Genomic DNA, 16,042 nt, shown 5'->3' on the forward strand with positions numbered 1-16,042 from the left:
AGAGGAGGAAAAGGCTCCCATACTGCCCCCACTACCCCCCGGATTATCAACCTCCCGGAGAAGCCGGAGTCCTAGTATTTAAGTCCTGGCTCAGTGTTCATCCCCACCACCATCTGCGCCACCGGAGCGTTCCACGCCAGTCCGTCCTTGGGGCAATGTGTCCAGCCGGTCTACGACCATGTCAGGAGATTCAAAAAAGAAAGTCCGCTCTTCGAACACCACCCGCAGCCTGGCCGGGAAGAGCATGGCATATTTTAGTCCCATCTCACGTAATCTTCTCTTGACCGCCAGGAAGCCTTGCCGTTGCTTCTGCACCATCTGGGTAAAGTCCGGATAGAAACTGACAGTAGTGTTCTGGAATGGCAGCGGGCCGGCCACCCGCGATGTTTGCAGAATGGCATCTCGGTCCCTGAAGTTAAAAATCCTGGCTACAATCGGCCTCGGGGGGGCCCCCACCTTGGGCCTCCCGCCAGGGACTCTGTGGGCCCGTTCGACAGCAAAGAACTTACTGAGGCCTTTGGGCGCCAGATGGTTCACCACCAGGTCCTCCACGAACAGGTCCACCGACTGCTCCTCTGAATTTTCCGGGACCCCAATGATACGCACGTTGTTGCGCCTTGCACGGCCTTCGAACTCTTCCAACCGTCGGGCGAAGTGATCATTTGCCGTCCGCAGGGTACGGACTTCCTGCTGAAGGCCGGAGACGTCGCCCAGGAGACCGGCAGTCTTGAGGTCCAAGGACTGAACCCGCTCATTAGTTTTCCCCAGGTCAGCCCGAACCAGATTGACGTCAATCGATATGGCATCCACTTTTTGTGCCAGGGTCTCAAATTGTTGTCCAATCGAGGTCTTCATCCCTTCGATGGCCCCCATAATATCTTGCAGGGTCAGTTCTGTGGGGGGAGGTGTCGCGTCCTTCGAGGCATCCAGTATCGGGCCCGATCCGCCCGGAGACCCCTTCTGGTGGGCATACCGGTCCATGTTGTTAGTCTGGGTGTAGCTGCCCCGCCTGGTACTCTTGGGCTTCTGTTTGTCGACGTCCGATTTGGTCGACATCGCAGTCTGCCTTGTAGACACTCTCCTTGCCCATACAGAGTAATCAACCATGCGACCAGTGGCTGGCACTACGCACGCCCCGTCCCGGGCGCTGTGGAGACTGGAAGGCGAAAGCGAAAGTGAAAGTGGAAACACCTCCCCTCCGCCGACCCGTCCCCAGCCCGGCCGCTGTTGTTCAATTAGTGCACGGGCACTGTGCCAACGCAAGGCCCGGGCACCGTGCGGGGAGTAGGCCACAAACTTCCAGGCAGTACAACTTCGGTCTCCGGTGGGCGATTTCGATCCGGACAGCGGCTCTCGCCTCAGCAACAACTCCCCTCCAATATTCCGGGCATCAAAAGCAGGATAGTAGACAGGATAGCTGCCGGAGGGAGCGAGGGTCTCGGGAGCTCTAGGCTCACGCGGCCATCTTGATCACGCGCTAAGCTCCTCCTCCGGAAATGTGCATCTTAATTCCAACGGGGGTGCCTGAGTAAGCATTGTCTCCATTTTTGGGGATTACGATCTGCTCTCCGCCCTGATGGGCTCCTTGAACCTGTCGGAGGTGGAGCAGATTCCCTCGCAGGCATCACTTGGACCGCTGTATAGTAATACGGTGGTCGGACGAGCTGTTGGATGGCCTTTCACCCGACATCGGAATGGGCCCAATGTAATGATGGTACTGGTGATACCCAAAAAAAAATAAAAGATGCTCTTCTGAGCTCCTCCACTAGTTAGCAGTCTAAATCTTAGAATAATGTCCAGCATGTGAATGTAAAATAGCCTAAAGCTGTAAAACTATTGTTAGAGGCAAGGTATTTGTAGGTCTGGTGTTAGCCTTGACTTTTTGATTTTATTTAAGTGACATTGAATCATTTACTTGCTTATAGATGCTTCAGCGACCACTCTTCATCCATTGGTTTGTTATTGTGTCACTCACTCTTTTATTCCACCTACTACAGCTTACAACATGGGGCAGTGGGTCAACCCACTTCAGCCATTGGCTAACTTCACTGTCTGGCGCATTCTGTCCTTTCACCAGGAGCATCTCCACCCATATATTATTCCCCTGAATGCCAAAGTCTGCTTTAGCGGTTTACTTTTAGAGACAAAAAATATCTTTGCTTTTAGCCTCTGTTTTTTCTCAGATTGACAAAGACCTGCAGCTTCCCCAATCCTAGAGTTCCTGCAACAACCATGATAAAACAACAAAACCAAATGTCTCGCAGAGAACGGCAGATCTACTGGCTTTGCTAATGCTTGTCTTTTTGTGGTTCTGCAGAGTCTCTACTGACTGACGGTACAGAAGGTTCAGTTCAGGTTCAGCAGAGCCATTACTGACTGCAACACTGTCTATATTGTGTGATTCTGAGTCTGCAGGTTTTATGCGTTTGTCAAGCTGGTAGAAACGGATGAATCTGGTTTTCAGGTACTCCACAGGCTTGGTGGTAATCGGTGATTCTTTATCTGCATGATCTCTTTCCCTCACACTAACATTAATATATGTTCATGTTGTTTTCAGGATTTTAGCGTGATATTTTGAAATAATGGCAGCTGAAAACTCTTCAATTATTAAATTACCAACTCTGGGTCGACCTCTTCAACTTGGCATGCTGTATGACTGCCGCAATGATTCATTGATTCCAGGTAGAAATGAACACTATATTCTGTAAATTGAAATTTTGTAAATGTGCCTAACTCTTCTTCCTACATGCAGCCCTCCTCAGTTTACTGTCATTTGTTCAGAAATCTAAACTCGTGAGTTCTGTGAATTATTCTTGGAATTAGAACATTGTTATCTCATTAAGCATATAGACATGGCATTTACATTTCTAGCTTTCCTCTTTAGACTATTCTGAAGATGTTTAAACTAGGCCTAGGTGACATTTTGTTATGCCAACATACTCTTGCGTAATTTTGGAAATTGCGCTTTACACTTGTGTTGGAAATAGGGGTCTCTGGTTGGCAATGGTTTGCACCTTTGTCCAAATAGAGACCCTTACTTCTAGTCAGGATAAGGGGCATACACTACTGAAATAACCCCTGCTCTCACCCCCTTGGTAGTTTGGCAGGAGCAGTCGTGGCAGTGTGTAAAGCATTTGCACATTAACCAACAATAACACAGTGAAAACATTACAAAAGGACACCACACCAGTTTTAGAAAAATAACCAATATTTATCTGTGCAAACAAGACCAAAACGATGAAAGCCCAACATACAGTAATCAACAATAGGCACTTTGCAGAAATAACTTCTGTCCACAGATACCGCGGTTCTGAAAACAAAAGAAATCAACTGTTCCGGCCGACCGTGTCAGACCGGTCTGGCTTTAGTGTCAGCAGACTTGTAAACAGTACCTTTGGTTCCGGCCAACCACATCGGTGCGAGCCTGTCGTGGCAACCGTCGCGGTTGTGATGTGAAGTGTAGCGGTGTGCGGTGCACTTAAATCGTGGTGCATGTAGCGGCTGGGTGACGGTGGGTGTAGGAAAGTAGGATTTGCTTCTTATGGTTACCCCCACTTTTTGCTTTATGTTATACTGTTTTTGACTAGTCTGACTGGGATCCTGCTAATCAAGTCCCCAGTCTATCTGCTATCTCGCTAAAATATTATGTCATGTACTTCGGTACCCTCCTGATTGGATACTGGGGTATCTTTGTCAGTCCCTAGTATATGGTACCCGTGAACCCAGGGCATAGGTACCCCAGGGGCCTCCCATGGACTGAAGCATGTATTATGCCACCCATGAGAGGCCATGCAAAATGAATCTACAGGCCTGCCATTGCAGCCTTTGTAAGTTGGTGCATGCACCACTTACTTAAGATATAGGTTTACTATATCTAAGGGTCACTATACTTAAAACCTATAAGTCACCCCTATAGCAGGCCTTGACAATCCTGAAGGCAGGGTGCTTGGTTCTAAGTAAGAGGGTGCCACTGCACCAGCAGGACACCCCTGCAGCCTACATAGTCCATTCTCCTGGGTTGTTAGTGCTATAGCCATTTATGACATATAGAGTGGCATTATGGTTCCACGTGATGACCAACTCTAAAATGGCTAAAAGTAACCCTATCGTGTTTGGTGTCAAACATTGTGGAATCATACCCCCACACCGGTAACCGTTGTGGGAGGTATGATTCCACCCATCAGAAACGAGCTTTGTGATTTCCTTTTTGTTCCTGTACCAGCCTTCTAGTCCCAGGCAGCCCAAAAGGGTTGCTGCCGACCAGAGACACATTTCTGCCCTCTTGCTGCTGAGCCAAGCTCGAGCAGGGGAAGGCAGAACAATAGGCATCCTGTCACAGGAAGTTGTGACCACCTCCCAGACAGGATTTAGTGCATTAGGCCTGGGTGGGTGCGCTTGCCAGCGACCAAAAGTCTGCATGAGGGTCACATTTGGTGAGCCTGTGCATAGTCCTGTTCAAACCAGTCCTGGGAGCCGATGGCTTCTGCTCTAGCACGAAACTGGACAAAGGACATGGTAGTAACCTCCTCACTGTCCTGACCCTCCCCTGGTAGGGTCCCCTGAATCTGTCCAACCCTCTCCCGTGGGTACAAAAGGGGCTTACCTGGCTGTAGGACCCTAGATTCGACGTGGAAAAGATTTTGATCAAGAAACCACTGACCTTTCCCTATTAAGCGCCCTTCACAGTTATAAATTATACAGAATCTACATCATTTTGAGTCAATAAATACTCTCTCAGAGGTGTCCAGATATCTGTGGGTCTGGAAGTTGACGACAGTTCCTCAACATATAATTCCAGCTGGTCACGACAGTATATCATATCTTTTACCCACATATCAGCTTTTGGAACCAATTTGCTTTCCCATGTAAATAAAACTCGCCTCTTAGCAAGTAAGAGGGCCACTCTCACAAACCTTCCCACAGTGGCCTTGATTTTGGGGACATATCCCAGGAGGCACTCCAGTGGCGTGCATTGTAAAACCTGTCCCGTCATAGTGTGTATAATAGTAACAACAGTTTCCCAATAATTGAACACTGGAACACATTGCCATGCCCATTTTGAGTAATTTAACAGGAGTGTAGTACACTTGATGCAAAAACTTAAAATGAATGATTCTCAGATTACTGTTGAAAGTCAAATGGCCAGTCAGCGCACAAATCTGTTCCCTGTCATTAATCGGGGGAGTCAGTATAGCGTTCCATCGCTCCAGACTCCTGTCTGGTCCATGGACTATGTCCCCCTGAACCGCTTTGTATAACTTAGTGATCAGCTTCTTCCTAGTTGGGGCTACTATCAATAATTGTAGGGACTTAAGTGGTTCCGGCTCATCAGGAAAAGTAGTGTAATGGTCCCTCACTGCACGCTTCAATCTATAGCAGGTGTACTGAAATATCGGGGTGGGATTTTGGATGTAATTTAAGTCGTCGTCTGTAATGTACTTTCCCCCAGAGTATAGATCGCTCATATGTGTGATTCCGGCCTCCCTGAGAGCAGTTATAGGCTCAGTTTCACGTGTCACGGATAGTGCCATGTGCCCTCCAAGAGGCAGTGCTGGCGCGTACAAGGGGAGTTTGTGTGCCCGCCTGCCAATCGCCTGCCAGGCCGCAACAGTGGTGTCTATTGTGTTGATCTCTGTCCTGGGCATCTGTCTATGAGTATGTGTGATGACGCTCCTCAAAGGCACAGGGTGAGCGTCCCCGTCTTCCACACCTCTGCCCTAAATCTCCACGTAAAGGGGCGGTGCGGGTTAGTGGGAATTGATATATCAAGGACAACAGGGTTGTGGTCACACAGTGTACGCTGGAGCGTGTGAACTTTTTCCACCCACCCATTGGCCTCATCATTAAGCAGCCAGTAGTCCAGCCGTGACCAGCTGTTAAACGCAGGAGTTATGTGTGCCCTCCAGCACTCCCTCATTACACAGTCACCAAACGTCCAGCAAACCCATTTCTGTCATGGCGTCCCTTATACAGTGTGCAACGTTTTGGGTGCGCACACCTGATGGGTTAGATTTATCCACTAGAGGATTGAGATGGGTATTCAGGTCACCTCCCCAAAGGATCGCAGACTCAGGCCAAGTGCGCAATATATTAATCATGTGCAGAAAAGGCGTTGTGTCATCTACGACAGGGCCATACATATTCACCACTGTCACCAGCGCCATCCCCAGCTTGCCCTGCACCATGGCCCAGCGGCCTTCAGTATCTACGCAGTTATGTATAGGTTGGAACGGTACTCCCTTTTTAATGAGAATAAGGACACCCCTTGAGTAGGTAGAGTATGATGAGGCCAACTGGTAGGCTGCCCATCTGCACGCCACCTTGCCCTCTATGTATTTGCTCAGGTGGGTCTCCTGCTAAGGAGCGATCTTCACAGCATGTCTATCCAACTGTGCTAGCACTTGCCTAATCTTCTTAGGCGTATTTACACCCCGGACATTCCAAGTTATACATTTATAAATTTCCCCCGTCATCTATAATGATAAGCAGGGCAACTGATATAGCGTGATATTATTCAGAGCTTGCACATATATCTACATACAACGCAGGTATCATTCCAGTTCCAATCAAAGTACCTCCAACATATTAAACCAAACCCACCCAGTCCTCCCCCCACCCACTTCAGCAACCCCAATTTGCCAAAGACAAGACCCTCATGGAAAACCCAACCCAATAAAAACAACATCATGTAACATGTCAAGTGGGGAATGTCCATTGGGGGTCGCAGCGGCGAGGTCCACTCCCAGATCTAGGTGGGAGGGGGCCGCAGATAACCCATTTTACCCTACTACCCATAGCCAATCCACTGGATCCGTGTTAGGGGACATGGTGTAGGGCACCGGATATAGAGACCTGTAGCTGCAACAATATGCTATGAGGCATAACCCAATTCATCAACTGCATGACTCAGTAGGCCTATAATGTCCCATCTTTTAACATTGATATACTAGCAGTCATGGTTACAATAATACACCAGATATCTGAGGGGTGCCTCATTCCGTGTATGCTGTGTGTAGGCAACATATACTGTAAATATAACAAATGAAACATGCAGAGCGACTCTCGGCACTATAGTTGCACACACAAATACAGACATACAAAATGCATTCGCAGGGCTCAGGGCCCCTTACTACTGATGTGTGGGCCGGAGAACTACGCTGCCGGCGCTGGGATCTGGCGTGCTCCATGGCCTGCTTATGGTTGGCGAAGATCTTGGCGTCATCTGTCTCTCCTATTCCGCAGCCGTGCCGGATAAAGCATCGCATACGGGATCTGTTCTTTCATTAGTAGTTTCTTCACGTTTTGGAACTCCTTCCGGGCCGCCTGTACTGTCGCCATAGAGTCCGTGTAGAATGATAGAACATTACCCTGATAGTTTATCGTGCCTTTTTGACGTGTGATGCGCAGTACAGTATCACGGTCTCTAAAATTTAACAACCTGGCAATGATTGGTCTTGGAGGAGCGCCAGGAGGAGGGCGCGCTGCCAAGGATCGATGAGCTCGCTCCACAGTAAACATGGTTGAAAAGTTCTCGGTGCCACATACGTCCAGCAGCAATGTCTCCATGTAGTCTTCTAGGTGCCCCACATTGGTGGATTCCGGAAGGCCTAAAACGCGCATGTTGTTGCGCCGAGACCGCGCTTCAATGTCTTCGTTCTTCGCCTGGATAACAGCAAGCAGTTTCGTGATGTCGGACGTTTTCGTGTCAACATGTTGTAGTCCATCTTCAGCGTCGGAAATGCGCTGTTCAGCTTCTCCAAGCTGCACTGCCTGCTTATCCAATTTTGCTGAAAAATGGTCCATCCTTCGTTAAGGGCTTCAGTTTTGCCATCTATAGCCTGTAGACTGGCCTGAATGGCAGACAGCGATTTTTCGAGTGCAGTGGGGGCCTGGGACGACAAATGTAGCTCCGAATCTGATGCCGCGTTCTGTGCGGACTTGCCACCCTTCCGCAATTCAAACGTGAGTCGTGGCTGGTTTTTCTCTGGTTTTCCCATCTTGTATACCGCAACTGGGAGGCACTGCGCATGTAGAACACAATGCAGCGGGCGTCGTGGCGGCGAGTGTGCACTTAAAGCACGATCCAGAAGACTGTTGTCTGCGGTGTCAAAGATCAGCCCGCGATGATGTTGCAATGTGTACCGCCGTACCTTACTCCTCAAGGGACCGGTATTCTCTGCGCCTAGAAGTAGGTTGGGTATGTGTTGGGCCCAGGAGTAGTAATTCTGTGAGAAGGAGCCCCCGTGTTGTGCAACGCTCTTTCAATAGTGCAGAGCAGCAAGCTGCCGCCCCGATGATATCCGCAACAGTTATGAGGCCAAAAGTCTCTTGCGTAGTGGTCCAGCCCTTAAAGTGACAGGGGGCACGCATTCAGGAGGCCATGCGGGGTGGAGAACAACCAACCCTTCCAGTACTTATGTGTTATGCCTCCAGGTCCTGACGTGGTGTAGTTTAAACACAGCTCGGTCTCTTCTTCCGTTTGGCAGTATAATGGGACCACAGAGGCTCCCGGCGGCGTCACCGTAGCACAGCGCACTTAAAATGGGGCACACGTGCGCCCTGGCATTCAGTGTTTCAGAGTCCAGGGGTTATTCCAGGGCGGCCCAGGCAATACTGACCTCCCGCCCGGGTGGGCTCCGGAGGCAGTGTGTCCGTCGCCTTCACGGCCTATTTGCGGCCTATCTGCAGGGCCGGCGTTGGCCGCTCCCGTTCTGTAGGCACCCGGTCACGCTGTGTGGGCCTCACTCGCACTTACTTCACCAACCGGCGCAGGCTCCCAGCCTCATCCAAGTCACACCCGGAGCCGCTGCTGCAGACAGCACCTCTCCTGCTGCCCTACGATCGTCACCAGATGCTTCAGCTCACACCCCGGGCGCCGTTAGGAAGCTCGGAAGTCGATTCCGCCATGTCCATGCAGCCGCCATTATCTCGGGTCCGGGGTGCGTCGCTGCCAGTACAGCATCCCCTGGGGCCTCCGGGGAACAAAACACTATTATATCGCCCTCGGTGTCCGCAGCGATTCTCTTCTGATTTTTGCAGTAGATGGCCTGGTAGAGGCAGGATTTTTACAAGATTTTAGTCGGTAGCCGGCAGAGCAGCACTACTGTGTGGCCATCGTGCCGAACACCAGGCCACGCCCCCAACACTTATCCTTACTTACAGAGGATGTGGACCTTCGGGATTTTTTACTAGGTCCCAGAAAGCCACGTCAAAATTTTTCTTATATGCTGTCTCTAATAAAATTTGGAAAATTTCCCAACAAGAAGCAGCTTAGAGACTACAAGAAATAGATAGGATTAACTTAGAAAAGGCATTAGCTGTAGTTGACAATGGTATGACTACGTTAACATCCAGGATTTATTCACTGGGCAATATTGTATCTTCTGCTATTGATGTACTAGAGCAAGATTTGTCCATGCTACAACACGGGCAATCACAATTACGTTCCATTATGTTATTAAGCTGTACGCTGCAATCATTGCACGCTGGCTATGTTCCTTGGCATTTTATCAACAGTACCTCCCTGTTTTCTGCATACAATCTGCCAGAAAAACAGATAAAAATGGCACAGAGGGGAGCAACATATACAATGCTGCGTATTGAAAAACTGGACAGATTACCTTTTACTGTGGCAGAATCACCGTCCACTGAGTGGTTAATCCGTGGGCACATAACTTTACCGGTCACAACTTTCCAGTTTCAATATTGCCTAGAACAACAACAGGCAGTTAGATATGAAGAAATGGATAGGGAATTCATCAAGGAATCTTGGGAATTACCGTACAGATTTCGATGCAGGAGTGGGGATCTTGAAGTGGTTCTAAGCGGTACTAACTGTGAGAAAGCCTTGGGTGGACCTCTCATATGCCAGGATATTATGCTACACGGAGCTTGTAATGGTTCAGTGGCAAACCTATCCTGTCATTTGAAAGGTACCCCGACAGCTGTGGTCACCCCGGTGTTCAGGCTTCTCTCAAATGGGAGTTACTTGATGCTGAACGATTAATGAGGTTGTTGGATGCTTCCGGGCATCGCATATCTACTAATCTTGAGCTCCAGGGTTACTTGCTGTATGCAAGTATTGTTACACTGACACATACAATCAGGGAGGCGCCGCTATGCCTTCATTAAATATTTCTCTTATACGGTTTGATACTCTAAGCAGAATGAAAGCCATGCTTTTACAGAAAACCGTGCCCTTAACCTCCGCATGGGAGACTTTGATCTCCAGATTGCAAGGTCCTTGGCTGAGATACAGGCACTAATACGTACGAACTGCCTTTTCCTTTTCGCAGAAATGGTAAATAGTATCTTTAACATATCTGATACGACAGGTATAGTCCACCTATTTAAGACAATAGGTTTGCGACTGTTAAGCACCTTTCAGACGGTCCTCGGAGTTATATCAAACTTTATACACTCCATATTTGTAAGCATTTTTGGAGGACTTCCGCTGATCTTGTTTCTAAAAGCAGGTATACTGATTGTACTTTTTCTGCTGCACAATGGATGTCCCAGTCATCAAGGAGATGGAAAAAGCACTCCTGCAGCACAAATACAGTGATCGCATGGTACAACATCTGGGCACACCTCGCCTGCGGGAACTAAGTGCATCTTGGTTCCTGTCATTTATACCAGTCTGGATGGACTACATCTTACCTGTCTTACCTCCGATGCCTGTTCTGCGGAGAAGAGTGCGTGTTAGATCTGTGTCTGACATTTCCATCATGTTCTGCACTGTCCCCAGCGTATTGCTATGTTGATGGCTTCATTCTTGGAGCCACCTCAGGAACTGTCTGCTCCTGTTAGTAGGGACACCGGCTCCTCCACGAACACCCAGGCTTTGGATGGTGTACAGGCTGCCCCAGCATCGGCTGCAGGCAGTACGGAAGATCATCTGTTCTCAATTGATGTTATCTGCAAGGTGTTACAGGGATCGTACTCTGCGGAGGCAGGCAACAGCGATGTTGCGCCTACCAGCCAGGACACACAAACATTTGGGCCCGTCGTGTGCTGGGAAAAATTCTGCCTTTTTTTTCAAAAACAAATTGACACTTTTTATGACCTGCATGGCTTTCTGATGCTTGTAGTCATTTGAACTATGTATACGCACGCATTAGAGCTATTGCTTGAGTGACAGTTTCAGTTTTAGCACTTTTTAGAGTTTCTTACATTTTTTTATTTTTTTTAGCAGAACTATTGTTTTTATTACATATGTTGGCGTACCAGTACCTAGACAGGTAGTACGTTAGAATTAGATTATGTTGTCCAGTCGGGGAGGGGGGCGGGGGGGCGCTAGAGGGCGCGCTGCGAAATGGCCACTTTCTTAAGAGGCTCCGCCGGTTGGGGACAATATCTGCAGATATAGATGGTGAACGGGTAAAAAGTTGTGAAAAGAACAAAGCACCGGACGTTGGAATGTGGCCGCCTCATACTGCAGTGTAAACAAGCACTTGATAAGGCTCAGAAATGGAACAAATCAGCGATACGAGACAGGAGCGATGAAAAAGCCTGGCGACCCTAAGATGGCGGCGCCCTGTGAATCCCACGACCAGAACGGATAATATGAAATGCGCGACATACTGGAATACTGCGGGACTGGAGGGGGCCCCAGTAACAGAAGTAGCATACCTGCTGGCACCCGCTGAAAAATACCGTGAGTGGAGACCCCCAGGCGAACCGCACATCCTGAACGGTGAGGGGCGCAAAATTGCTCTGCAAAATGGCGGACGCGAGCCGGCGAGAGACCCCCTACCAGACGCTGTAGAGCACGGCGCGCATGAAAGGCAGAGACCAGCTACAGCCCTTAACGCCACATCAATGAACGCTCGTGAACTCCTAGGTAGGGAGCAACAATCCTAAAATGTACTAGGGCGGCAGTGGAGGGCGAGGCTGTACTCAGCGGTTAGTGACACATTGAGGGACATCAAAAAGGGAATTAAATGGCAGCCAGTGGACCTGATATGCTACATGTTAATGCGCACAACTAGGATAGCGCCGGTGTGGCGTGATCTCGCTGAATAACTGTGTGCTGATCCCAGGAGACTGTGAAAACTAACCTGACACTGGGGTAAAGGAGCGGAGGGCGGTGTGTGCTGAAGATCACCAGGGGGCTCTGCGGTGAGACACACACGGATTGATATATCTCCCCAAACGCCTCTAATGCATGACGTGCCCCAATTTATCGAGGAGACCTAAATACCGCTGCTGTGGGCACTCTCTGACTACCCTAACATGATACTGGATGGCGGCATAACAGCCATACACATATTTGAATACAAACGAGTGGTGTTCGACGCTGGCGTGAACTGGTGCTCCTTCTTGCTATCGCCATTTTGGAGGGGGGGAGGTCGTCGCTACATAGCCAACTGAGGAGAGCGTTCTCAGAAATAAGTGAGAGGAGCCTGGTGCGACTGAAAATTCCCCACTAGCCTTGCGATAATGGGAAAACCAGATAGACAACAACCGAAGCTGTCCTTTGACATTAAGCGCCACGCTAAAGGCGCCACTGCGCACTCAGACACGGAGTTGGAGACAGAGCAGACAACGACCAAACCCATGGAGGCTGCTCTCCAAGCCATACAGCAAAGTCTCCACGCTATTAATGGAAAGCTGGACTCCCTCACTCAAAGGGTGGATAATACATCTGCTAAGCTGGATAAACAGGGTGAGCGACTAGATGCTGCGGAGGACCGTATAAATGCAGTAGAAGATGAATCACATAGTACAACCCGTAAATGCGAAGCCATGGAAAAGGTACTGGAGGTCCTAAAAAACAAAGCCGAAGATTTGGAAGTGAGATTGCGCCGCAATAATGTAAGAATTGCGGGTGTTCCTGAGAGCACGAACACAGGGCGGATGGAAACATACGTGGAAGGCATGCTGTGGGACATCTTTGGGGCTGACAACTTCTCTACCGTCCTGATTATAGAACGTGCCTACCGATCACTGGCTCCTAAGCTGCAACCAGGTGCTACACCAAGACCCATAATTTCCCGGGTTCTCAATTATAGAGACCGTGACGCGATACTGAGGATGGCTAGGGAAAAACAGCACATCAACTACCAAGGGAATGATCTGACATTTTATCCAGACTTTACAATGGCGGTGCAAACGGCACATAAAGACTTTAACCCTGCCAAAGAGAAACTTCGAGACCTGGGCATTGAATATGCAATGTTATACCCAGCCAGACTACGGGTAACATTGGATGGGAGAGCAACAATTCTACACATGCCAAAGGCTGAGCAGGACTTCATAAAAAAGGTTGCCACAAAGAAGAGGACGCAACAACACAAGGATATAAACCAAGATTCAGAGTAAGAAGCATTCACTGCTGTAATTCACATCGAGCTTCATTCAACACCAGAGCCTGAGAGAGCGGATGTGGGAAATGGACTAATCACATGCCCCACGACAGCACGAACCATGTACCCGATGAGACACAATGGACACTCCCACCCAGACAGGGATGTACTACAACTTTTTACTCCGTGGCACAGTGAAAAAGACGGTGAAACACCCTACTAGTGGAAACATGTGCGTCTCTGACGGACTACAAGGCGAGGGGCAAGTATTCCCCGTTGCTGGTGGTAATGTATAGTATTTGCAGCTGTTGACCTATTCTTTAATAAGGTTTCTGCTGTTACATGAGCTGATAGCTTTAGCACACCAGTGCGCTGTTCACCCTGGAGAGGGAGGGGGGTAACTGTATGCTACGTTATAATATTGTCACTATATATAAACCACTAACTAAAGGCTCTGAGTGACGGTTATGCCGCTATCGCCCCATACCTTTATCAAGGGAGACCTAGTTGGACCTATCTCCCATGTGCTGAGATAACACATATCACATGGACTACTGGGAACAATCAGATGCACCACTAAGGAGCATGTACAAACCCAGAACTGTGAGATAACATATTCACATGCGACGGTGCACTCAAGATATCGCTACTGATTTAGGTGCTATCAATGTCTTGAACTAAAGACCCGATGTATTTTCGAAATACCCGACCACATCCACTTGATGGATGGAGACGCGTGACCTCGGCGGTTCCCCCCATGTGGGAGCTCCCCAACACAGTTTTAGTTATGTTGGAAGTGTTGTTAAGGGTATGTCTTTGGTGTGATTGGGACGCCAAAGTGGGAGGGGGGAGGGCAGGGCAGGTATTGGGATTGTTTTTGCAGACTACTTTGGCTACAACAGGTTGTAATCACCCAGTCAGCTATCATTCACTATTGTCCTGTCAAACCATTCCAACAAGCAACAAGCACGCCACTCATATGCAGTACACACAACTAAACTACATGGATAGCACATACCAGCAGTTATAGATAGACTACAACAGGGACATCTCACCCTCATAACATGGAACGTCAGAGGGCTAAATAATCCCAAAAAGATACGTCAGGTGCTTGCTTATTTAGATAGGTTGCATGTCGATATTGCCTTCCTGCAGGAATCACATTTAGACCCTACACATAAATGTACAATAGGGAGAAGGTGGGTGGAAACAGTACTGAGCTCTGCGTACTCATCTTATTCAAGAGGCATGATGATTTTGGTGAAGAAAAGGACGCAGTTTCACATAGATAACACCGTAACAAATGAATTGGGTCGATATGTTGTTGTAACAGGACATATTAGAGGGCAGCAAATTGGTCTAATAAACACGTACGGCCCAAATGTGGATGACCCTGACTTTTATCGCACGATCTGGGGTCTGATAACTGACCTACCTGAAATGGCCCTGATATGGGGTGGGGATCTGAACCTCACACTGAATGAGCAATTGGACAGGTCGTGCCCCTCCAGGGAACCACATAAGAGGGCGGTAAGTGTGGTAAGGGATATTATGACAGCAGCTAAACTGGTGGATATCTGGAGATCACGACACCCAGACCTTCCAGAGGCCACACATACATCTGTGATCCACAATAACTGGTCACGTATTGATTATTGGCTGGGGACGGAGGAGGTAGTATCTTGGACACAGTGCGTAAAGCATTTGCCTAAATCCTTATCCGGCCATAATCCAGTGCTCTTTTACTGTGGTAGTTCCTCATTACACACCTCCACCATACGTGTGGCGTTTTAATGCAAAAGCACTGCTGGATTCCACATACACCGACACTATTGGGCAAGCCATTACAGACTATTTTACACTTAATCAACCCTCCACTGATGATCCTAGTTTGTTGTGGGAAGCCTTCAAGGCCACCATACGGGCGTTTGTATTAGTACCAATGCTGGGAAATTAAAAGACATTCGCACCCAGCTTGCTAAACGAGAGGCCACGTTAAGCGCTTTAGAACATGAGTATGAATGCACGAGAAACACGACTATACTAGGAGAAATCAGGAAGGTTATTTTGGAGTATCAGGAGTTTGCAGAAGATGAACTTAAATATCTAACAAAACGACAACACGCATGCATGTACGGTCAGGGGGGACGGCCAGGGCGTGTATTAGCACATAAAATCTGCTCAGGGTATATGCCTCAAGCAGTCATTTCTATAAAGGACAAGAGTGGTACATCCCATTATGACACACAGACCATACTGCGCTCATTTATGGAAACGTATGGCGATTTATACGCATCACGAGGCACTGCTACAAAGTACGAGATTCTATCTTACCTAGAGGATGTGGCGATAGCCTGGCTCTCGGATGCGCAGAGAGAATACCTCTCGCAATCAGTGACAGTGAAGGAGGTCACGGTGGTGGTCAAATCGCTCCCAAATGGTAAAGCGCCTGGCCTGGACGGCTTTACCTGCGAGTTTTATAAAGCATTTATTGAGCAACTGGCGCCTCATCTGGTGGAAATGTATGGGGACGCACATGACATTACAACATCATCCAGAGATATCGGTAACTCAAGAACAAGTGGGGACGGCCTTATTGTGACAAGTGGGTATAGCTACCATGGGTGATTTGTATGGCAACGGAATGTTTATAGAACCCAATGACCTGCTATACATTAGCAATCAGACATTGCTTTTCAGATTTGCATATCACAGGTTACAGGGTGCTATCAAGA

General features: G+C 48.5%; 1 protein-coding gene across 1 annotated transcript in view; it reads left to right on the forward strand.

Annotated features, from left to right (window-relative positions):
• The window catches only part of LOC146833570 (stonustoxin subunit alpha-like), a 159,907-nt gene that overhangs the window by 25,344 nt on the left and 118,521 nt on the right, over window positions 1-16,042 (forward strand). The window contains exon 2 of the mRNA XM_085600080.1: window positions 2,558-2,682. Coding sequence (XP_085456206.1) covers window positions 2,583-2,682 — 100 coding nt within the window. The 5' untranslated portion in view covers window positions 2,558-2,582. The remainder of the gene's footprint in view (window positions 1-2,557; window positions 2,683-16,042) is intronic.

Source organism: Triturus cristatus, chromosome 4_2, assembly GCF_964204655.1.
Source record: "Triturus cristatus chromosome 4_2, aTriCri1.1, whole genome shotgun sequence".
Lineage (NCBI taxonomy): Eukaryota > Metazoa > Chordata > Amphibia > Caudata > Salamandridae > Triturus > Triturus cristatus.